Source organism: Phoca vitulina, unplaced genomic scaffold (assembly GCF_004348235.1).
Source record: "Phoca vitulina isolate PV1807 unplaced genomic scaffold, GSC_HSeal_1.0 scaffold9, whole genome shotgun sequence".
In the NCBI taxonomy this organism is placed as follows: Eukaryota; Metazoa; Chordata; class Mammalia; order Carnivora; family Phocidae; genus Phoca; species Phoca vitulina.
The window spans coordinates 49,128,570-49,153,074 of NW_022589712.1; the positions used below are offsets into that span (position 1 = coordinate 49,128,570).

At 42.9% G+C, this 24,505-nt stretch overlaps 1 protein-coding gene across 7 annotated transcripts in view; it reads left to right on the forward strand.

The window, feature by feature from the left end:
- Positions 1–24,505, forward strand: part of FYN (FYN proto-oncogene, Src family tyrosine kinase) — a 210,910-nt gene that overhangs the window by 153,351 nt on the left and 33,054 nt on the right. For 6 of the 7 annotated variants that reach the window (XM_032408045.1, XM_032408044.1, XM_032408042.1 and 3 more), the window contains 8 exons: positions 943–1,200; positions 4,753–4,849; positions 12,605–12,703; positions 15,448–15,551; positions 16,495–16,644; positions 19,285–19,449; positions 22,426–22,605; positions 24,335–24,411. In XM_032408045.1, the coding sequence (XP_032263936.1) occupies positions 954–1,200; positions 4,753–4,849; positions 12,605–12,703; positions 15,448–15,551; positions 16,495–16,644; positions 19,285–19,449; positions 22,426–22,605; positions 24,335–24,411 (1,119 nt within the window). In that variant the 5' untranslated portion in view covers positions 943–953. Of the gene's footprint in view, positions 1–942; positions 1,201–4,752; positions 4,850–12,604; positions 12,704–15,447; positions 15,552–16,494; positions 16,645–19,284; positions 19,450–19,870; positions 20,027–22,425; positions 22,606–24,334; positions 24,412–24,505 lie in introns of all 7 variants that reach the window. The other variant, XM_032408048.1, reaches the window with a different exon arrangement.

A 24,505-nucleotide genomic window follows, 5' to 3' on the forward strand; every position in this document is an offset into this window, starting at 1 on the left:
AGTCCACCACTAACTCTAGAACATGAGATTGATTTTTTTTAGTATTTTTGAAAGATGTCAAAAGCTAATGGAAATTTGGAAAGTTAATTAGCAGCTGAAAATGATTTTGTTACTGTAGGCTATCATGACATCCTGCAAATATACCCAGACCTCTTAGTTTCTACCAATTTTATTTTATTTTTTAATTTTTTTTAGAGGGGGGGAGAGGCAGAGGGAGAGGGAGAGAGAGAATCTTAAGCAGGCTCCATGCCCAGCCCAACGTGGGGCTCGATCTCTCGACCCTGAGATCACTACCTCAGCCAAAAGCAAGAGTCAGACGCTTAACCAACTGAGCCACCCAGGCGCCCCTAATTTTATTTTTCATCCAGCAATGATTTCTTAATTTTGATACTTATCATCATCTTACTGCTTAAAATTTACCAGGTGTGTGCCTGAAGAATGGGTACCCGTGAGAAAAGAAGTATGGTGAGCTGTTCAGGAGCTGTCTTCTGGCTTTTCCAGCATTCCTCCACCCTCTTGCTTAGATTTTTTTTTTTTTTTTTTTGCCATAATGGAGGTTTTTGTTCTAATATTGCATGGACTCACTTCCTAGAGCATACATTATTCTTTTAGATGACTAAAGAAAAGCATAATAAGTAGTCTTGGGCTATCTTTAAGCAGGTGTGTAATGTTCGAGGATTTTAAGGGGTGCAGGCCTCATGTGAGGACCTTGGTGCCTGGCGACCATACGCTGTGTGGCTCCTGTCACCCAGAGCACAGGGGGAACGAATGTGATTGTCAAGTTAAGGGCCGTGAGATCGCTTCTAACCATCAGCCCTAGCCACTGCTTTTCCTCCTTCCCTTTTAGGCCTGAAATAGCCAAGGGCGAGCCTTATAAATGACCCAGGAACCCAGCAGCTAAGGAGCATGCAAGTTCACGTGCCTCCCTTTTGTTTTCGGCAGGAATTTAGATAATGGGCTGTGTGCAATGTAAGGATAAAGAAGCAACAAAACTGACGGAGGAGAGGGACGGCAGCCTGACCCAGAGCTCCGGGTACCGCTATGGCACAGACCCCACCCCGCAGCACTACCCCAGCTTCGGCGTGACCTCCATCCCCAACTACAACAACTTCCACGCAGCGGGGGGCCAAGGACTCACCGTCTTTGGGGGTGTGAACTCTTCATCTCATACCGGGACCTTGCGTACCAGGGGAGGAACGGGTAAGAATTAGGCTGTTCTTCATTCTTTTGTCAATTGAACATTTGTGTTCCAGTCGGCTCCCTTTGACTAAGGATTTAACATTACGTTTTTCATCATCAGTCTCCATCTACACACTGCCAGATGAAGGGCTATTAAAACAAACAGGGCCTGATGGACAAATGAAATGCTGGCTACAGTGGTGCAAGGTGGCCCCAAGTAGCTGCTCTGGGAGGATTCTGCATGGGTTAGGAGATAACAGCTTCTACTAAGATACTCTAGGCCAATCAGTGGTCTCAACCTTGGCTGGCTGACTCAGAATAACTAGCAGCTTTTTCAAAATGCTGAGTCCCATCCCACATCTTTCGAATCAGAAGCTCCGGGACTGGATCTGAGAATGTATGTTTTGAGTCCTCTAGATATCAGTGCACTTTCCTCCCATCCCCCGGTTAAGAGCCACTTTGCAGGGGTAGCACCTTCTCCCTCATCTTCCTAATCGTCAGCCTGCCTGTCACCTCCCAGCCAGTGGGGATGTTTGGCAGCATTTGTTTTTGGCCATTGATCTTCATTAATTCTCTTTCTGATCTTCCCATCATCTTCCATATGACAGAGTTTACCAACCGTCAAGTGTATCGTTTATCTCTTGTATTTCAAAATCAAATGTTATGTATCCTTAAAGAATCCTTCTCTTTTTTTTTTAAGTTTCCTTCTCTTTCCCACCACGAGGCTCTGTTTTACTGCCATGTACATTTGCTGACTTAGCTAATACTTTGTGAAATATCTGGCATACATTCTCAGACATATGTTTTGCAAAATATTTGAAAGTTATCTCATGCATCCTTAGCCTTCCAGATCATCTCCCAGCATGTGAATCATGGTAACTAGATACTTGACAATTTGTTCCAAAACTGTTTTGTTTTTTAGAAAAGTTTAAAGAAATATACATCAACCATTGTGCTCTTCGCTCATCTGGGAGCAGAAGTCTTATATAAGGACTCACTGTGCCTTTTTACCTGGGGAGTTGGCACTACTGAGACATTAGCAGGGTTTTTTCCCCCTTTGCATGCAACACGGCAGTGTGGTTATATCCAGGGGACCTGACCCAGAGCTTTGGGCATTGTATCATTGTGTTGTAGTGGATCCAACTTTCTCTTTAAAGTAGGCCTCGCATGAGCTAATGAATGTTAGTATACTTCCTAATCTTTCCTACCTTCCTGGAAGGCACCTGGGATGGAGGGAAGAAGGAAAGAGGCATTCTATGGAAGTCTGTCTCTGAGGATGCAGAAGGGGAAAAAAAAGAGCCAAAAATGCACCAGCACACACTTCCTGTGCCTGCTGAGTTCTTTGCCAACCAGACTGAATTCTGCTGATGCAGACATTGACCTTGTTCATTCATTCATGAATGCTGGATACGAATCCCTGTGTCTGCAGGTATCATTCATAAAGTCACCGGAAGGGAATAGTTGCCTTGAACATGGGAGTCTCTACTGTAGTCAGGGACAATCTTTTTTTTTTTTTTTTTTTTTACATTTTTTAAATTTTATTATGTTATGTTAATCACCATACATTACATCATTAGTTTTGATGTAGTGTTCCATGATTCATTGTCAGGGACAATCTTAGTATAAGAGGCCACCTGGTCCCTTTTAAAATTTGGAAGTTAAAATCTAGTACTCCCAAATGTTGGCAGATTTCTCTGCCTTGTATTATTTGGCTTTGTTATATGTGCATATCTGTCTCTCCACCACTGCTTTTAGTGCTTTAAGGCCAAGAACAGTGTCTGTGTGCCCTGTGACCTCCTTTGACTCTCCTTTCCGTCCTTAAAAGATAAAAACCCCAGTGAGAACTTGCCGGCCGATGCAGGGTGAGCGTGGGAGATTGGAAGTGTCCGTCCTCGTGTTCCTTGTCTTCCACACAATGGGGCTTGGGTTTGTTTTCAAATTATGTAACAAAAGGAATCTGTTAATAGAGTGTTCAGTGAGAATAAGCATGACCTTACAGGCTTCCACTTCTTTGTTTTAAGCCAGTCTCTTTTCCAACCTTTCAAAGAAATTTAAAGTTGCCAAATGAGCCCTGCTGCTTTGCATGGTCAGACCGTCAGAATGCCAGTCCTCCTACAGGAAGCCCCACTTGGGATCGGGTGGAAAAACAAGCCCCACCTCCTTCTCTGGTTTGCGGATAGCCCCACAGGCACATCTGCTCCCTTGGAAGTACAGACACAGCAAAATGGCAGTTTGCTAAAGAGTGGAATCCATGTTGTGTGTTCTTTAGGCCACAGCAGGCACTTTGAAGTGTGCGGAGATCAAAATGAGGAGCCAGAGAGCAGAGAAGTGGAATGTATTAGTTAATAATTGCTGCATAACATATTACCGCGAACTTAGCAGCTTTAAAAAAATACATATTTAGGATCTCACAGTTCCTGGGGGTCAGAAAACCAGGAATGACTTTACTGGGTCCCCCATTTCAGAGCCTCTCACTGGCTGCAATCAAGGTATGTTGGCCGGGCTGTAGTCACTACCTCACAGCCCACCTGAGAAGGATCTGCTACCAAGCTCGTGTGGTGCTGGCAGGACTCGGTTCCTCATTGGCTGTTGGCCAGAGGCCACCCTCAGTTCTTTGTCATGTGTGTCTTTCCAACATGGCAGCTTGCTTCATCAAAGTGTTCAGGCCAAAGTGGCAGTACAGAGCGTCTGCAGGGAAGACAGAAGTAGCAATCTTTTGAAGACTAATCACTTATGGGACATCCCATCACCTTTGCCATGTCCTGTTGGTTAGAAGCAAGTCACTAGGCTCACCCACACTCGGGGGAGGGGGATTACACAGGAGCATGAATACCAGGAGGTGGGACTCAAGAGGACTACCTTAGAATTCTACCCACTATATGAAGGAAGTCCTAAGCCAAATGGGATGCAGGAGATTTTCTGTTGTCGACAGCAGACTTTTGCAGAGCAGGAAGGGCCTCTGTGGGGAGTCCACCAGATGAGAAAATGTAGGGTGGTTATGAGGAGGAGTAAGGACTACAAATCAGTGCAAGGATAGGCAAATTTGTGGTAGGAGAGACGGAGTCCCCAGAGCAATTGCAGATGCCAAAAGCAAGACATCCTCTAATTGGGGTGAGCATTTATGGAGAGGGTCTTCTCAGTCCCAGGCTGCAGAAGGAGTTTCCTGTTACATTCTCCATTACTGTGATCTGTTTTACCCTGGACCTAACGTGGGCTCTTGAGAGGAAGGGAATTTGTATCTGTAACTGCTGCAGGCCTCACAGATCTGAGCTGTAGCACCACTGCTGCCCCTTGGTTGTGGACATAATGCTAACGCCTGCCTCTTCCCGAGGGCTCAGAGAGAAGGGCACCTCCAGCTCTAGGCTGCAGTCAGACCAAATAACGCTTCCCCTACAAAGACCAAGGCATAACTTCAGCCCTGCAGCCCTGGTTGCACACATTAATTACATCACCACCACACCATATTATGGTTAGATGTAGATTTTGAGAATAAGATTTTAGTGAAGAGCTCATTTCTTGGAATTAATTTCCCCTTGTGTAATAATCTCTCCCCTTCTGATTTTGTTTTGTCAGGAGTAACCCTGTTTGTAGCCCTTTATGATTATGAAGCACGGACAGAAGATGACCTGAGTTTTCACAAAGGAGAGAAATTCCAAATATTGAACAGCTCGTAAGTTCGGGGAGGGACAGGGAAGTATGCATATCTTTCAGATTGGGAAAGGATACTTGTGTTACCAGTCTGTGCCTTTTTAGTCTCTGAAATGCTAAGAGAACACTTGGTAAATTCATTAATGTGTAGCAGTTGAACTTGAGAAATGAAGAGTTGATGAGCCAGTGCAGTATTTTCTGGCACTGGTGTCCAAGGAGCTTTTGGGGGGCCGCCATAGTAGCAGAGTTGATGCTTTCGGTTTACAGGTTGGAAAAGTTCCCGTATTGCCCCCTGCAGATCTGCATTTTCAGATGATTGGCACAAAGCTTGGCTATCCACATTACCCTCTCTCTGCCTTGAGATGGGTTTTTTTGTTTTGTTGCATTTCACAAGTTGCACTAGCTGAGCCCTCATTGACAGCTGGCAACAAGTTCCTTCTGTTTTCAAAACTGCTAAATATTCTGATTGGTGAAGCCTGTGGAGGCGTTTCCCCAGAGTGAAAATGCGCGAGTGACTGAAATCTTTGTGAGATGGAAGGAGAAGGGACTTCGCCCACTTGTGAATGACTACAATGTGTGCATTTTAGATGGGACCAGTAGGAACAACAGTTAAATAGGCAATGGGGAAGTTTCAAGGGTCAGAATCACTCATTGTAAGGGTAGAATCAAATTCTACATTTAATACCTATAAGAAGAGCAAATATAGGTATATATGGCATTATGTATAGGCGTATTTCCCTGTAGTTTTTAAATATTGCCTCTATTAGGTTAAGGCAGTGTGCCTGCCCAAAAACTTCTGGCTTCAAAGAAAATGGTGGTGGGGGCTCCCGGCTGGCGCAGTCAGTAGAGCATACGTCTCTTAATCCTGAGGCTGTGAGTTCGAGCCCCACATTGAGTGTAGAGTTTACTTAAAAAAAAAAGGGAGGGGGCGCCTGGGTGGCTCTGTCAGTTAAGCATCCGACTCTTGATTTTGGCTCAGGTCATGATCTCAGGGTTGTAAGATGGAGCCCATGCGGGGCTCTGTGCTGGGCACGGAGGCTGGTTAAGATTCTCTCTCTCCCTCTGCCCTCCTCCCCCCCCCAAAAAAGAAAAAGAAAATGGTGATGTCCCCATCAGCAAGTCAGGCGTTCTCCCCTGTCCTCAAGTTTTCCTTGTGAGTGCTCCGCAGGGACCGGGGAGGAATGCCACCCCAAGGCTGAGGGCCCACCAGGAAGTTCTCCTATGCTGCCAGCCCCGCTTGCTCTGTACTCCATTCCCTGAGCAAACTGTGAGGGCAGAAGAACCAGTCAAAGCCTGGCTCTTGAGCTTACCCCAGAGCTCCAGCAAGAGGAGAGGCAAGCGAGGGGAGCTAGAGGCGCCCCAGAGCATCCCCTTCCTAGGAAAGAGAAGTGGTCATTGTTAACAGGGAACTCCCTCAGGCCTGAAAACTGCCTCCTTAGAAAGCCCACCCCTTCCCTGGGACACCCCCAACTGTCAGAATACACCACCTTTCAAGGACAGGAGCTAGATTCCTCCCAAAAGAGGCCAGTCACTCTTCTGGATCTCAGAAAACTGTGTCTACATAGTAGCCACAGGGTTGTTGGGGTTTTTTAAATTATTATTGTCATCATTAATGGGTATAGGTGGGTTTTTTTTAACTATTTAAATACATGCAGAAAACCGCACATATCAGAATGTGCGTGGTGGTGGTCGCACAACAATGTGAATGTGCTTAGTGCTGCCCGTTACACTTAAAAATGGTTGAAATGGTAAATTTTGCTATGCATGTTTTACCACAATGTTTTGGAAGTGTACAGTTTGCTGTATTTGCACAAACTGAACATGTCTGTGCAACCAGCCCCCAGATCAAGAACGTGGCCTGCCCCCTCAAGACCCCTCACGGCCACAGAGATTTTTTTTAAGTAGTAAACAGCTGCCATTTATTGAAGGCTCCCGTGTGCCAGCCACGTACTAAGTTGCAAGTGTTCTTATTTATTCTTCATGGCATTTGTCTGCCATGTGCCTCACTGTCATCCTTTGACATATGAGGAGCCAGAGGCTCAAGTTAGGTAGCTGCCCAGGTGCACAGAGGAGCTAGCAGGCAGCAGAGCCAAGGGTGAGGTGGGGGATGGCATCCTGAGCACTGCGTCGGGTTTGGTCTCGGAAAGGCCCAGAGGGGACTGAACCTTGCAAGATACATGAAAGTTTGGAAGGTTGGCTGGGAGGTGGGGGAGAGGGGAATTTGGCTTTGATCTCTTCTGATTTAGATTGCTTATTGTTATTTTGATTCTCTGATGAATGCTTCTTCTCAGAGTCTACTTACTTTGAATTCTGAAATACCCTCCACTTCCCCTCCCCATTCCTTGTAATATTCTCTCAGTCCCAAAATCGGTTAGAACTTTTAACCAGCTTCTGAAAGGTGAGAACTAAGGAGTAGTAGGAAGTACCACACAACTGTTCCTCTGCGGGTTTTGTCCACACTGCAGGGGGATCTACATATCGGATCCTAGGCAACTTGGAAAGCCAGTCCTTGCCAAAGTCAAATTCCTGACTTCTTCCTTTGTTAATCTGGATAGGTTCTACGATGGCAATTAATTGAAATTTTGGAGAAACATTCCAGGAAGATCCAGTCTATCTCAGTCGGTATTTTATGATTTGCATGCATGGCCTCTAGTGTTTACAGGCTTCGAGCCTCTGGCCTTGTTCTCTCAGAAGAAAATATTACAAAGGTTTTTTTCCCTTATTTAATGTTCTTCCTTCTTGCCAGTGGAATTCCTCATCCTACATGCCATTTAAATGCCCTTTTCCAAGGTTATGGGGGGAAAAATAAGGTTTTTACAACAAATACAGTATCTTGAAGTAAGGGGTAATAACAGGGAAGAGGAAATCATGAAGGACAAACAAAGCAGTAATAGAGAACCAGATGGCCTGCGGCTCCTTCCTTTCCCCCAGCCCCTCCCAGCCCCAGGCTCTCCTCCGCTGGGTGGGGGGAGGGGATGGCGCTCTGCTCTCCCTGGGGCAGCTGCCGCACCACCTAGTGCATGTCCTCCCACCCCTTACCCCGTCCAGAGGCAGAAACCGGAGGCGGCAGGGCTGGCCTTTGTGTGGTACACGCGTGTGCTTGTGCCCAGAGCCAGTGGGCACTGCTGCCCAGCATAGGCTAAGGGTTCTTCACGGACCTGTTACAAGTGCTCAGTGTAGTGCATTTGGACATTATGAAACTTGAACCCATTTTACAAACTATGGAAATTTATCTGTTTTATTCCCTATTTTCACATTTCACGTGAAATGTGAAATCCTTAGTGATTTACCACCTAAAAACACTGACTCTTTAAAATATAATAAACATGTTACACAGAGTAGAATAGTGCCTACAGTAGTGACTCCTTTAAAGTTCTTTTCATCTTGATAAGGAGAAATCCTGGGTTAGACTCCCATCTACACATATGATAAAATTGTTATGGATATGCTCTCTGACAGTAAGATGGCACTAACCAAATTGAGAAAGAATATAGTATTTATAATAAAAATGCTCCACAGCTCAATGGATCAGGCTGACTTCTATGTGCAAATGCCACTTCCTGGCTGGATCAGGGGCCAACAAACCCAATGAGCAATTTTGGGGATTGAGAACAGGCTCTTTTAATAAGTATTTAAATTAGAGGAATAGGGGAAGCTCTTATAAAAACTTAAAAGTTATTCTAAACCAGAGCCTTAAATCATATATTTGAGTCAAAGCAAGATAACAGTTAAAGAAAATCTCACCAACACTGAATTAATGAAATATCTGAACTACAAGAACAGGTTTTTTTAAAGTGCAGTTTTAATAATGTTAATTACTCACAATAATTTAAGAAGTAAAAAGTAGCATAGTAAAGATTTGTAAAGAGTATTATTTGTGGGTGTATTGGACTTCTAATGTATTAAAAAGATGATTTATTCATTTGCTCAAAAGATTTTTTTTGATAGATGTTTTGAGTTGGTACCAGCCTCTCTGGGCCCAACCTGTGAGGCTTACTACATAATACATTGTTTCCTTGTCACCTCATATCTCCTTTGATGGAAAAAGTGACCCTGGATGGCCTCAAAAAAGAAAAGGATTTTATCTTTCTCATGAGTAACTAAAAACCCTTGTGAGATTAATGGAGTCACTTAAGAGAAAATCATGAATTCCTGATAAATGACTTTAGAATGAGCTGAGAGTTGGATTCTAATCTGTGCTAAACTATTTAGGTGCCAACATCAAAATGAGATATTAATACTGGATTTGAAATGGAAATTGTTGTTGACCCTTGAACAATGGACAGGTTAGGGACACCAGCTCCCCCCCACTGCATATAACCTTGACTCCCCAAAAACTTCTAATAGCCTACTGTTGACTGGAAGCCTTACCAATAATGTAAACAGTCAACACATATTTCGTATATGTATTATATATACTGTGTTCTTAGAATAAAGTGAGCTAGAAAAAAGAAAATGTTATTAAGAAAATCCTAAGGAAGAGAGTACATTTACTGTACTGTTTTTATTAGAAAAGATCTGCATATAAGTGGACCCATGCAGTTCAAACCCATGTTGTTCAAGGGTCAACCATACTTGATTAATCCCAGATCATCTGACGGGGCATCTGGGTGGCTCAGTCATTAAGCTTCTGCCTTTTGCTCAGGTCATGATCCCAGGGTCCTGGCATCAAGCCCCGCATCGGGCTCCCTACTCTGTGGGAAGCCTGCTTCTCCCTCTCCCACTCCCCCTGCTTGTGTTCCCTCTCTGGCTGTCTCTCTATCAAATAAATAAAATCTTCAAAAAAAAAAAAAAAAAAATCCCAGATCATCTGAATAAGACTGGGCTTGTCCCAGCCCCAGCAAAATATATCGGCTTCCTGCCTCAGGTGACGTTTCCATGTCCCCCTGCATTGATACTAGACGGTCTTCTTAATTTAAATCAGAACTAACATGATGAAGGTTGCAATTAAAGATAAGCTTCTGCTGAAAGCTCTTAATTTTTTACTATTTTGGAGCATTTCCTGGGTGTGGGGTTTAGGAGGTGGATGGAGTAAGGGAAAGAGAAAGGAAAAGGTGGGGAGATGATGTGTATTGTTAATTTTTTTATGATGAAATGTCTCCATCTGGTGGAATTTCAGAGCAGTAAACACTGCTATCTTAAAAGCCTCCAAAGCCATTTCTTAGCATGTGTTCAAAAAAACTTAACTTCCACATGTGTTCCTAGATGATATAGTTAACAACTGCATGTATTTCTTTTAGAGGACATGGAAATTAAACCAATACAAACTGTTCAAAGGCTAACAATTTTAATTTTATGAGTTGAGGCCAAAAGGCAGAGGAATCCAATAGGGGAGCAGCACAGAGTAGATTCCACACAATTAGTAAAGACCCAGCTCTTAAGTCGAGTGGTGGGTTCACAGGTGTTCATATACACATATATTCTCTGGCATGTATTAGTCATTGCCTAAGACAAATCTGGACATAAGCTAAAAATAAGGTTTATTAACAAAGGACTTTCTGGGTATGAAAAGTTATCTCCCTGTTTTGGTTGATTTATCTGTTTAAATTTTTGTAATAGAGTGAAAAAAGAAAGACTGAAAAATGAATTAAAACATAAGTTTTTAGGGGCACCTGGGTGGTGTAGTTGTTTAAGTGTCTAGTTCTTGGTTTCGGCTCAGGTCCCGATCTCAGGGTCGTGGGATGGAGCCCTGCATCGCAGAGCCTGCTTAAGTTTCTCTCTCTCCCTCTCCCTCTGCCCCTCCCTGCCTCTAAAATAAATAAATAAATCTTTAAAAAAAAAAAAAAGACATAAGTTTTTAAAAGCCTTTGCCGGCACCCCGTTTCCTTGTGGGCTATTTTGTGTCCCCTGTGCCGTCAAGCACTGCCCCACAGCCACACCCAGAGGGCGGGTGGGCTTGTCACCATTTGCCTGTTGTTTTATTAAATTTTATCTAGAATTGTTGCTCATCGGTCAGCTTGCTCAGAGAGTCAGTCTTTGGAGAATGGGGCTCTCAGTAAGGCTTGTGTTAATACAGAGGCTGGTTATTCTCTACCTAATCCCAACAGCCTGAGGAAGATCTTGACCGGGGCCAAAAGCCAACACGTTTTCTTCCCTGGCTGAGGGTTTTGACACAGAGCCCAGCCACAAAATGATTTCAAAAAAAAAAAGGGCTAGGGGTTTTTCTTGCTGCCTCCAAGGACCAGAAAATGGACGGAGAGAAGGCGCTGGGCCCCTGCTGAAGAGCAGTCTGACAGGTCTCGGTATGCTCAGGAGCAGTGACCTCGCCTCCTCCCCTGCCCTCGCACCCCTGGCCTCGGGCCGGTGCAGGGTTCTGTGGACTGGCGCGTGGCAAGGCTGCAGCCCACATATGTGTGTGGGGAGAGTCACACGCTCCGTCCCTGCTCTCTGTCACACGTCCACTGCCGTGAGCCTAACACATGAACTCTAACCATTGAACTGACCTGTTTGTTCTAAGCTGCAGGTGGTGATACAAGCCCCCCTTTCACGTCCTTCTGCCCACGGCTCTGAGAGCCCGCCCCCTCTCCCGACGGAGACAGGCTATCACCTGGAGCACTGGGTCTTACAGAGTGGTGAGACTCAGAGCCTCAGCGCCGGGCCAGTTTTTGTCCCCACCCCCACCCCCGCACCTGTACACACACAGCTACACCCACCCTTCCTCTCCTGCCCGCCAGGCTCAGGTCAGTGCTGTCAGTAGTCGATGAAATAACCTCAGGTTGAAAACTTCTGAACAAGGCTTAACCTATCGTCCTTATCATGCTACCCATTGTCTCGAAAGCAAGTAAGGCAGGTATTAGGAGTAGGCTTTCATTCCTTCCTGGGCCTCCTAGCAGGCTTCCTTTCTCAGATGACTGCAGATGATCTGTTTCTCTTTTCTTTTCTGATACATCTGTTAATGGCTAACAAAAAACACTAGAACCAGCAAACAGTTTGCATCTCTCCAGCAATACCAGAGGATGCTGCTTACCTCAGGATGTGAGCCGAAATAGAGGCTTAGCTAAATTAGTAGTGTCAATGCATGCTTTGTTTTTCTTCTAGCTTTGCTGAGCTATAACTGACACATAACATTGTGTAGGTTGTGATAGGTTGTGTATGATGTGTACGGTGTACAGTGTGTACACTGTGATGGGTTGACACACGTATATACTGTGAATGTTTACCACAATAACACATCCTTCACCTCACATAACTACCATTTTGTTTTTGTGGTTACAGGGTTTTTCTAAAGTAGCCTGAGGCTGGGTTCCCTTCCCCCTCTGTCCGAGTTGGGGACACTTACCAAGCAAAATGCCCCTCCACCTCAAGAAAGCTCTCTCATGGCCAGGGTCCTACATTTTTTTTTTTTTTTTAAAGATTTTATTTATTTATATGAGAGAGAGAGAATGAGAGACAGAGAGCATGAGAGGGAGGAGGGTCAGAGGGAGAAGCAGACTCCCTGCTGAGCAGGGAGCCCGATGTGGGACTCGATCCCGGGACTCCAGGATCATGACCCGAGCCGAAGGCAGTCGCTTAACCAACTGAGCCACCCAGGCGCCCCCAGGGTCCTACATTATTAATTTGCAAATAAAATAAGAAATGAGAGGCAGCACGGGATTCAAGTCACAGTTGACTCAGATTGTAGCCATGTGACCCTTACAAAGGGCTATGTTGGAGTTTGGAGAAATCAGGCAGTGGAATGACTAGGAGATGGTCTTATACTCATACAGCATTGAGTCTGTAACTGCAGAACATTGAAATGGTCAACACATTCACTTCCTTTTCTCTTTGTTCTCTGCAGGGAAGGAGATTGGTGGGAAGCCCGCTCCTTGACAACCGGAGAGACTGGTTACATTCCCAGCAATTATGTGGCTCCAGTTGACTCTATCCAGGCAGAAGAGTATGTTTTGTTTTGTTGTTTTCACTCAACTACTTGCTTTTAAAAGTTAGCTGTCACAATAAAATGCCATTAACTTTGTGCTGGAGGGAGAAGAAATTCACTAGAGTGATTTCAGGGTTGAGAGAATGTGGTGATGCCATTTTTCCCCAGGCACCGTGCTGTGGTTTTTGCCATATCTGTGTAACACTTGTACTATTATTAACTTAATACTTTTCTTTACACCTGCTTTTTAAAAACATACTTATTTCGAAAGGGAACTTTATATCAGAACCCTAATGAAAACCCAGTATTACTTGCCATAGATAGAAACTGATCAGGAAAATGTGATGAAGTTCTGGCCCGAGCATGTATTATTACTGTGAACCCAAAGTTCTAAGCCTATAGTCTGCTGAAAAAAAAGGAGAGAGAGGGAGGGAGAAAGAATGGGAGTAGGGAGGGAAAGAGAATGGTGGGAGGGGGCCAAGGGGGCAAATAATTATTAAACATCAGCTTGACATTTTCTTTCTCAGTGTAATCAGAAGTATTAAGGGGGTACTGAAGACATACCTTCCATGCCCCACATAGAAGTATCTCACATACAGCATGTTCCACAACTCGGGAAATCCTCTGATGCATTTCAGATGCTCCTTTCCTTTGAGTTGGGGTCTTGGTTGGTTTCTTTGATAGTAAATTGTGACTAGCAGTTAGTTGGACCAAGGATTTCACTTGGTACCAGTTTGGGAAGATGGTCAGTAGGCTGAGGGGATTCTAGAACGGACAGCTATCATTCCTTCTCCTCACCTGTGGAGATTCATGGGCACTTCCAAAAGGGAGAACTATCAGAGTGGTTTGTGTGAGGGCCCTCATTTCTGAACTAAGGGAAAGAAAACTGGCCCATGACTCCCAGACTTGGGGACCTGTCCTCCTCCCTGACACCCTGGGGATCTGCCTCTTCTGGTAGTCTTGCCTTACCAGTAAGGGAGTCAAGGAAAGTCAGACACGAGGCCCAACCTTTGGCTCCGATACTGCGTTTTGCCCTGGATTTGCTTAAGCACGGCAAGGAGGATTAGACTGCACACCCCAGCCAAATCCCCAACTGGATCACCGTCTTGCTTTAATTCCTTTATATTTGCTCTAAGAAGATCGCTGTTGTTCCCCACTCTCAAATACTCAGTGGTTCTGCACTCCTTTTTTCTCCTAGTGAGTGTGTTTTATCATCAGAGAATAAAGGAATTTGTATTGAATTTTTATTTTATGGCAGATTTGCAAACATCTTTGTGTTCTTTCAGAATAAAAGGTACCACTAAAATGTGGCATTATTTTGATTTAACTGGGAACCTACAACTATATATTTAAGTTATATATATGTATAATGTAATAAATTTTTTAAATAATTTGTTTTTAAAGAATAAATTAGCGTTTTAAGAAGATAACGCATATGGTTTTACATAGGCAATTAATTTTTTAATTAATTATCTGAAAATGCTATTGTTTTAGTTCCATCCATTGTTCTAACAGCTCTTTTTTCACCACTGTTCACAGTTATACTGCATTTTCATTGGGTGACTGATGCAAACCCAGAAAGTCATTTCTCATAAATAATTGTTGTGATTCTCTTTCTACCGCCTAGTGCTAAATTAGGATCATTACACAGTCCGGTGCCTTTAAAAGTCACTGAGGAGCTCGCTTGCAGCGTATCTTTTCTTATCTTCAGTGAGGCTCTTTCATTCACAAAAGAATTTGACAGTGAACACATAATAGCTATGTTCAAGTATAATGAATTAAAATTTCACTTTAGAAACTGAATCCTTTCACAGTTGAATATTCTAAAATTGTTTCTGGGCACAGATTCCGATGGGGTGCTCCTGAATTCTGCCTTGGATTCAGCAACTCGTGCAGAGACGTTAGCTAATTCCCGGGCCATGGTTAGGGCTGGAGAGTGGAAGGGAAGAGAAAAGATAAATAGCAGAGGTTGTGAGGTGACTGGATGTGATGCCTTCTCACATGGCACCAGAGTGTCGTCACAAGGAGCATAGGAAACGTCTGCAACGCCAGTCATTTTGAAGGACGTGCTCGTTGACTGCGCCTAGTGACCTGTCCCTGCAGCTGTGCCGAGCACACGTGCGCAGATGCCCACCCATCTGCTAAGGCAGCGCCTTTCATTTACCCAGGTCCTCACACCTGCTGGCCAGGAAGAGCATGGAAGCAAGCATCCAAGGGCAGCAGTCATCTCAATTCGGGGTAGTCTTGACAATTTTTTTCAAAGTTGCTATAGGTACAAAGTTACTGAAAATATCATGTCTTTGTTCTTTATCCATTCTGACTCTTTTTTTTAATGCTTGATTAATGATCTTTATATAGACTAAGGCTGTGTTTCATTATTTCCCAGGGGTTGTAATTATGCTCAGAAATCCCAGGGTCTTGTAGATGGGCATGGGAAGGGTCTCCTGCAGTTGCCATTTAAAAACAAGGTCTTAGATTTCTCTTTTTGTGAATGCAGGTGGCAGTTTTAACACAAACCGGTTCTTGTCACCTCTGGAAGGGAAGGGAAATCGCCCACAATTCAAATCTGATTTTTTTTTCTTCAAAGAGTGAAAGAGATGGAGTAGGGATGGAATCAGGAGCAGACTGAAAGGGAACTAGATGAGGCTAGGAAGACACGTACAGGGAAAGGCTACGGATGCGATCAGGGGTGAGGAGGATGGCTATTACATTTTTGTAAATGACCCTTACAAAAGGCTTCCTTCCCTTGATCTCATTTAAAGGTGGTACTTTGGAAAACTTGGCCGAAAAGATGCTGAGCGACAGCTTTTGTCCTTTGGAAACCCGAGAGGTACCTTTCTTATCCGTGAAAGTGAAACCACCAAAGGTAAGATAAGGAGTTGAAGAACTTGGTTGTCATTCAGATCTGTGGATTAGTCAGAGGGGATGAAAGGCTTATCTCCAATGTACAAGGATTTTTAAATGGCACATATCCTCCCCACCTTGTGAGCAGAGTCCTATTTTCAGTTTTCCCTCCAGGCTCTAGAGTCCGAAAGGACTACAGAGGCTCAGAATCAAGCCTTCCTCCGGAAACAGGGGCCGGGCAGCTTCATTCCTGCAGGCACGCAAGTTCATAGAATTTGCAGCAGGTCTTTAGAATTAGGACTTTCTACAACTTTTAGTTGCTCAGGCACCACTCCTACAGGTTGTTTTTGCATTCCTTTTGTTTTATCGAAACTGAGGACTGCTTTTCCTCCAGCCACTGGCCTTTCATTATTTAACCACATCTGAGAGCCCACAAGAGAAGCTGGGCCGAGGGAAAGGAGCAGCCATGGCCTTCTAGCTCCGTCTACCAGACATGGTGATCTGCTCCTGGGACGGTGTTGCCAAGTAGAAACTGGAGGCTCCCTTCTAGAGAAACCGTCCTTACACTTGTTTCACACACACTGCCACTGCCCCTGCAACGCTCCATGGCCGGGAAGCTGACGAGAGCGACCCCAGCGCCTGTTTCTCTTCATCCGCCCCCAGAGGAGTTGGGTCTATACCGTATTGGGCAACACAGGGGTACTGAAGAGAGTATCGTAGGAAAAAATCCAGGAGGCTTTCATTCTCAAGGATAAAATCACTTAATTGCTAATATCTTCTGACATTTCAAGAAAAAGGTGTTTTCTTCTGTTACTGAGTGGAAGTGTGTGCGCACGCAGATGCACGCATGCATGCCTGTGCGTCCTCTTCATAATTATTAATCGGAATACTCAAGTAAATGAGACCCAAAAAACAAATGAGCTCTCCAAATGATTGGAGCTGCTAACGCTTTGCCTATTTACCAGGTGCCTATTCACTGTCAATCCGAGATTGGGATGATATGAAAGGAGACCACGTCAAACATTATAAAATTCGCAAACTTGACAATGGTGGATACTATATTACCACCCGGGCCCAGTTTGAAACACTTCAGCAGCTTGTACAACATTACTCAGGTAACCCTAATTCTAACTAACTACTAACCACTGGTACCCTGGAGGGAATGGGTAGGCACTGGGGGCGTGGGGGGGGGGGGGGCGGGGGGGGGGGGGGGTGCGCGGAATACAAACATATATGAAGTCAGCAGTGACAGTTTTCTTTGCCGGTCACACAAGGTGGGGCTTGGCTGAATAGGTTCTATTGATGTCTTTCTACCAGAGTTATTATTAGTTCCATACGTTTGCCAAAAGACTCTATATAACATTCTAGTTCCCAAGTACAAAGCAGTAAGTTAAATTGTAAATGTTGTCATCTTTTCCCCTGGGGTCTGTAATCAGAAACCGTGACAGGAGAGGGAGCAGTGTCTGGGAGGGAGCTCACAGGGGGGCTCCTGCTGGGGGCCCCCAGTTCACACTCAGCACTCACAGGAGTGGCTGCGCATACTTTTCATTCCCATGATCAGATGAATTTTGCAATCCATTTATCATGTTCTACTTCCCCACCCATCTAGTTTCCTAACCAGATGTAGACTATGTGACCCGTAGCTCCTAGCTCGGTTACAGCTATTGTATTAAACTTAGAAACAGTCAGTAGATCAGTCTCTGTCCTAACCCCCAATGTCACTGTTAGTGTGTTGTTCCTAGAAATATATACTTACTAGGTGTTTAGGTGTACAGTCTCTACATTTTAGTAAAGGATGTGGTCTTATATACAGGTGTCAAAATAATCATTTTCTTTCCAAGATTAGCAAGAGTATCCCACTATATAACATATACACACAGGTGGATTTTTATATAGATACATATGTACAGATATAGATCTATGTCCCATTAAACCCAGTAGTTTTTTTGTGATCTGTATATGTGTGTATATATATACATATATATACACACATATACATATATATATGCATACCCACATACACACATTTTATATTGTTCTTCAGGACAATAACAAAACCCCAAAATAGCACATGACTTGACCTCAACTATTGCTCTATGTACATTTGTTTAAAAAAAAAGTGTGTATAATTTTTTAGCACCAAAAAAAGCAATCTTTTGAAAATGGCAATAAGAAATGCCTATCAATTGATCCTGGGCACTAATGAAAAAGTGAAAAAATTAACAACACTTGGAGTACTCATTGATTAGGGCATTGGGTAGCTTTAGGTTTACATGGATTCTAATGAAATATTTTGTAGAAATGAAGCAGACTATCTCCCTGAGCTTAAGCAACATCCCCAAAATGCCTGCATGTGTAAGGATTTTTCAAATGCCGAAATGTATTTCATTACAGCCAAACATCAGCAGGATCCCCAGGGTTTGGATCATTTGAAAATATTGTGTTGGAAAGGGCACCTTAATAACATCGTAAAGCTGGAAGGAGAGGAGGGATATGAAGAGCAATAGATGTTTTTTAATCTTAAAAAAAAAAATCCATCTCAAGTTAGATTTGTTTTTATATTGGCTTTTGCTCTTCCCTCTTTCTCTCTCCCACACAACAAAGTGCCTTTGAAATATTGACACATAAATAATTTCCTGCCTAAACATCTCAGAACCTGACTCTACCAAAAAGAAAGGAGTAAAAAGTAACTTAGAACTGGTTCCCAGAGAAAAGACAACAACACTACATATGATTTCCCGGGATCTGAAGGGCCCCCAGTGGGGTGTGGTGGGACGGGGCTCTGTCCACCTCACAAGCCAGGCTCTCTCCAGCCTTTGTCACTGCCCTGATTCCTCGTGCTTTGTTACCTTTTCTTACCTGACAGATGTTTCACTTGGCATTCAGGCAATTTCTCCCCCTCACCACTGCTAGATTCTAAAAGGTATATTCTTAAAAAAAAAAAAAAGAAGAAGAAAAAATTCCAAATAACCCAATAGTGATAACTTTTTTCCTTTGTCTTTTTCATAGTAGATAGAGTGCTTTCACATCCTTGAGTTTCTGCAGATTTCAGTTTCCTTTCTTTCTGCTTTGAAACCAGATTTCTAAATTATACATTGGAGACTGTTATAAAGATTTTTTTTTAATGGAAAATATCAAAGAAGCGAGAGTATCTGACTGGTAGAATAGAGTCAGTTAAAATGCCAAAGAAATCCTAGAGAAATGTGACCTCTTTTTTCCCCTGCCAGGTATAATCTTCAGTCTTACTAGTTTATAACAGTCTAACATTCTATGGAAAAAAATCCTGTACTGAAGTTACAATTTTAAATATATTTAAAGCAAAGAAAGTCCCTAAACCCTTGATATTAGAGAGGGAGGGGACAGTCATGCTGACATTCTGTAGTCCAAAGGTACCTTTTGAAATCAGTGGAGGTATTTTAGGGTTCCAGAGACATGATCTTAGCATATCGGGCGGAAAATGTTTTTTTCTTCCTTAGTATAGAAACCAAAACAGCCGTACCTGTACCCGTATATTTGTGTAGCCTATATTATACCTGGAGGCACGGAGCAGTTCACATCTGAAATGTCCTCTGTCCTACCTCCAAGGAACATGTTTCAATGTGTGGTGTCTAATCTTCCAAGATATGTGCAGTTCTCTGCCGATGTAGCACTGTTTCGAGCAACGCTGTGCGCTCGCTGGGTTTGTGCGACTATAAGTGTTGTCTCACGTGTTCTGCTTTTCTCTCCCTCTCCTGCTGCTGTCCCCACTCCATCAGAGAGAGCCGCAGGTCTCTGCTGCCGCCTAGTAGTTCCCTGTCATAAAGGGATGCCAAGGCTTACCGATCTGTCTGTCAAAACCAAAGATGTCTGGGAAATCCCTCGAGAATCCCTGCAGTTGATCAAGAGACTGGGAAATGGGCAGTTTGGGGAAGTATGGATGGGTATGCTGAGACTCAATTATTCTATTACTAGCTCTCTCGTTTGGGAAGTCCCAAACATCAAAGATGGAAGGTGAAAAATAAAGACTTTATGACCCAGAAGAAGGTTTAAATTACTAATAGTGGGGAATTATACATTTGATTTGGATTTCAAAATTCTGGAATTTCCAAAAGAGAGATAGTGGTCAAGATTGGCAGATGGCTCAAATTATGCTATGATATGAGTTTCAATTCATAAGACAGAAAATAATACAAGGAATGTTCCAGCCTGCACAAATGGCTTGCCTTTCATTTTCAAGTGCAGATGTTTGCCCAGTGAGAGCAGTGTCTCCTTAAAGGGGAAGTCACCTTCCATCTTTCCTAGTGCATGCATAATTATGGATTATAAGGACTGTGTTTTCTTTATTAATTCCCTTTCCTGTAGAGAAAGCTGATGGTTTATGTTTTAACTTAACTCTGATTGCATCGAGTTGTACCCCACAAACTTCTGGATTGGCTAAAGATGCTTGGGAAGTTGCACGTGATTCATTGTTTCTGGAGAAGAAGCTGGGTCAGGGGTGTTTCGCTGAAGTGTGGCTTGGTAAGGCAGAGGGCACATTTCATTTTGGCTGCATTTCAAAGCCAATTAAAAAGACAGTTTGGGGCAAAAATACCCACACAGTCATTGGGACCAAGACATTTAACCTGGGTAGCTAGCTAGGCGCAGGACATCCAGATTTTGAGAATATGGCGATACTTTGCTGTTTTTTTCCATCCTTCTTCATATGGTTAATGAAGGCAGGCTCACACAGAACAAGAAACCAATACAATAAGAATCCGTTGTTTCCTCTTCCTAAGGCCTAGGAAGGTAAGATATTATAGATGGGTTACTATAGGGAAAGACCATGTGCTCAATGGGCCTGGGTTTGAATCTTTACTAGCTGATTAACGTGGGCAAGGGGCTAATTTAACCTCTTTGAGCCTTAGTTCCCTCATCTGTAAAATTGGAATGATACCTACTTTATAAGATTGAGGATTACATAGGACAATATACTTAGAGTCCCTGTGCATAGTAGATGCTCAGTAGACACTCCTATTTCTCTTAATTTGGTTGTCATGTCGTTGATAAGGCTAACTGCACTGGGCCCCTCCCACTGCTTTTATAACACCCTTTGGGTCAGTTGCAGCTTTGCTTAGAGAAAATCCATGATTTTGGCCCCACCCAAACACATCTGTCAGTGAGACAGATGTTGGTGCTTATGGAATCCTCCTTCTTTCCTTCTTAGATTCAATTAAAAACAATAAAGATAGGTACCTGTTGCTATGTGTAGTTGTAGGCGTTTAGGGGTGGTCAGCATTAAAAGATTTAACACAGTTAAAGCACTTGGAACAGAACCTGGCAAGGAATAGGTATTACATAGATAGAGATATAGCAATAAGGTTAGAGATAGACGCTCAGACATATACATTTATATGTGTATGTGTAAGCTACTATATAGTGAGTATATATAAATATCTTTATGGCCTTCCTCTCCCTCATTCACCCAATTTATAATTGAAGTTGTGGATGCCAAGGATTTTAATTCAATCACTTATACAGTCAGGAAGAATCAGACATTATACAAAAATTTCTTTTCAAACTTTATAATTATCAACTTTAAATCATTATGCCATATTATTAAGAATCTGTTTCCCACTGAACATAAAACATCATGTTATGGTAGTTCAGGATCAGGATGGAATGCCAGTGAGACTAACTGGGTTGTTATTAGAGAAGAAAATCTCTATTTAAAATTTTGGGATGCTAACAGTACTTAAATAGCAAAGACCACTTACAGATTGTCAGATTTTTCCATTTACATTTAGTGGTCAGATATTTTATAAAGTTTGAATTAACTCTTCTTTAAGCCACTGTTCTTTCATAACTTAGATTTTTATAGGTTGCATTTTGTAATTATATGAACCATGTCTTGAACAGGGTGACAAAAGTTTACAGAATTTTTTAATTCTAAAATCAATTATATTAAATATAAAAATCTTAATTTAAACCAGTTTTCTTTTCTAAATAAAAAAGGCGTAATCTAACTTAGCAGATTTTTCTGTTTCCCTTAGAGTTTTAAGTCAAAGTCATAGGACTAATAATGCAATACACATTGAACCTAGATTTTTTTTTTCTTAATTTTGGGGCTGAAAGAGATTCAAAAGATAATCCAGTTCCATTCCTATATTTTACAGATGAGGCAACCAATGATCATACACCAGGCCTGTCTCTGTACCTACTTGATTTTAACATGTTATGCCTAAATATTTCTGTTCCCTCTTAGCTGCTGTTTAATTTTTTCACTCTTAACTGATAGAAGCTATTGTTCTTGTGGCTGATCATCAGTAAACCTGAGGAATTTTCCTTACCTGGTTGAAGTATGGGGCAAGTAGACCATGAGCTTCTTGCCAATGCTCATCAGCATACTTGTAATCTTACTTATATATCAGCTGTTCAAGGACTCAGTCAAGTAGCCCATCCACTGCAGACAGTTAAAGTCTAGAAGTAATCTCCAGACATCCTCAGTGTGTTGCCATGTTTTTTTTAAATGATGGAACTTAACCGAGTTTCTTCCATGCTGACTCTACTACCTAAGGGATAGCTATGGGATGGCCTGGCCTGTTCTAACCTTTGGACTTTCATCCTTGTAAAGAAGTATCCAGAGCTTTTGGTACCAATTTGTAATCACATGGGTGAGCACCAGAAAAGGAAAGTGGCACATATCAAAATAAAAGTTACAAGAATTATAAACCATAATATAGTGATAAGGAAACACATTTTTCCTATTGAAAATATTTGACAGAGTCCTTACATTTGATTGTCCTTGTTCAACAAAAAAAAGATACTAAGTTTTTCTAAGTTAAACTCTAACTTTATGCAAGTAGCTATTGATTTAAAAGCTTTTTTTTTCCCATCAAAAGAGGATCTTGATTTGACTTAATATTGTGCAATGTGTGCAGGTACCTGGAATGGAAACACAAAAGTAGCCATAAAGACTCTTAAACCAGGCACAATGTCCCCGGAGTCATTCCTTGAGGAGGCACAGATCATGAAGAAGTTGAAACATGACAAGTTGGTCCAGCTCTACGCGGTGGTGTCTGAGGAGCCTATCTACATTGTCACTGAGTACATGAATAAAGGTTGGGCCCCACCTCACAGTTGACCCACAGGGTTGTTTTCAGGAGGGAAATGGCAGTGCTTGCTTGCTTTTTTCCTAATTTCTGCATGAGTCAAGGATTCTCATCGGGAAGCACAAATTGTGTGCTCATTAATGAGAACATTTTTAAAAAAGACCATGACCTTGAGCTTGCCGCCCAGATCCTTATGAAATGCAACACCTTCTACACGTTGCATGTGTCAGGAGTCCCAGCTCCTGGCCATAATGAAAGCATTCATTTTTAATATCAGGGGTGGTGTGGAGAGCTATGATCATTTGCTATCATTTCAAATGCCATGGGCTAAATTTCCTTTTTCAGGGCTGAACAGTTAATATCAGACACAGGTCTCTGGGCTCAGTTTAGTCTCCATCTTCTCAGCACCTTTGTTTTTCCAGCTCTCTTCTTAAACATCAGATGAAGAAAGACATGCTTTTAAAGAGCACATTTTTTTAAGATTTATTTATTTGAGAGAGAGAGAGAGTACAAGTTGGAGGGGCCGAGGGAGAAGGAGAGAGAGTCTCAAGCAGACTCCACGCTGAATGCAGAGCCTGATGCAGGGCTCAATCTCACGACCCTGAGATCATGACCTGAGCTGAAACCAAGAGTTGGACACTCTACTGACTGTGCTACCCAGGCGTCCCAAAGAGCACATTTTATTCTCATTCTCTCTTTTTCTAATCAAAGCATTATTGCCAGGAATAAGGCCAGAGATCACTTTGTTTTGGAAAAATAGACAAAGCAAACAAGAAACAACTTTAAAAGGCACCAGAGGACACCAGTGTAATTTTTCCTTTCCACGTACTTTCTTTTTAAATCTATTTGGAATTCTTTTTTTCCTGGCAGGCTCTTTGTCCTTTGTATCCAGGGTTATATGGTAAATAACTTTGTGATTAAAGCATGAAAGCAATCACTAATGACCATCGTGAGCCTCCAGCCTCTGCTCATGATTGTTTCAGCTCTGGTGTCGGTCCTGAGCTCCTGAGGCTGGGTTGTCCCAGTGACTCTGAAGCTTCAGCTGTTTGTTTCAGATATCCTTAAGGCCTGGCGGGTGCTGATCTAGCAGGCGGAGCTACCTGCCCCACTCTATATTCCTCAGATATTCTTTCCTTGATTTAAAATCTCTAAATAAGCGAGGCCAGTGATTCTCAAACTTTGCCAGGTGTCAGAATCACTCAGGGGGCTTCTTACAATACACGTTTCTGGGCCCAGCCTCCAGAGTGTCTGATTCTGATTCTGATTCTTGGGTAGAACCCAAGAGTTTGCATTTCTAACAAATTCCCCGAGGGATGCTATCCCTGCTGGTCCCAGGAACACACTTCCAGAACCACGCAGCTGGGCAGCATCTTCCCCACGTCACTCCTCCATATGGGGCTGCTGGGGGATGAGGCTGAAATGGTGCAGCTCCCCACGTGTCCCCACGTGTCCTTGTGACATACAGGGAATCACATCCCATGTATTGCGATTTTATCAAACCTTTGTTGTCCTTAGAAATGGAGTCGCTATTGTTTGTTTCTGAAAGATAAAACTGCTGCCTCTCAATGCACAGTTTTTTCTACCCTCCTTTTTTTTTTTTTGTATAAATCTTTTCTTCATTGATGGCATTATTCATTCAATCACCTCATTACTTCTAATAAGAAAACCAAATACAGCCCTTTGTCAGGCATTTTTATCTTTCAGAGTAAATTGAAATGGTTTTATGTTTTGTTCACAGGAAGTCTACTTGATTTCTTAAAAGATGGGGAAGGAAGAGCTCTGAAATTACCAAACCTTGTGGATATGGCAGCACAGGTAGGCCACGTGGCCCTTTGACTCGCACCTCAGGTTTAGCGACATGTAAGTACATCCGAGTCATGGTGTGACATGTGTCCTGTTCCTCGGTTCC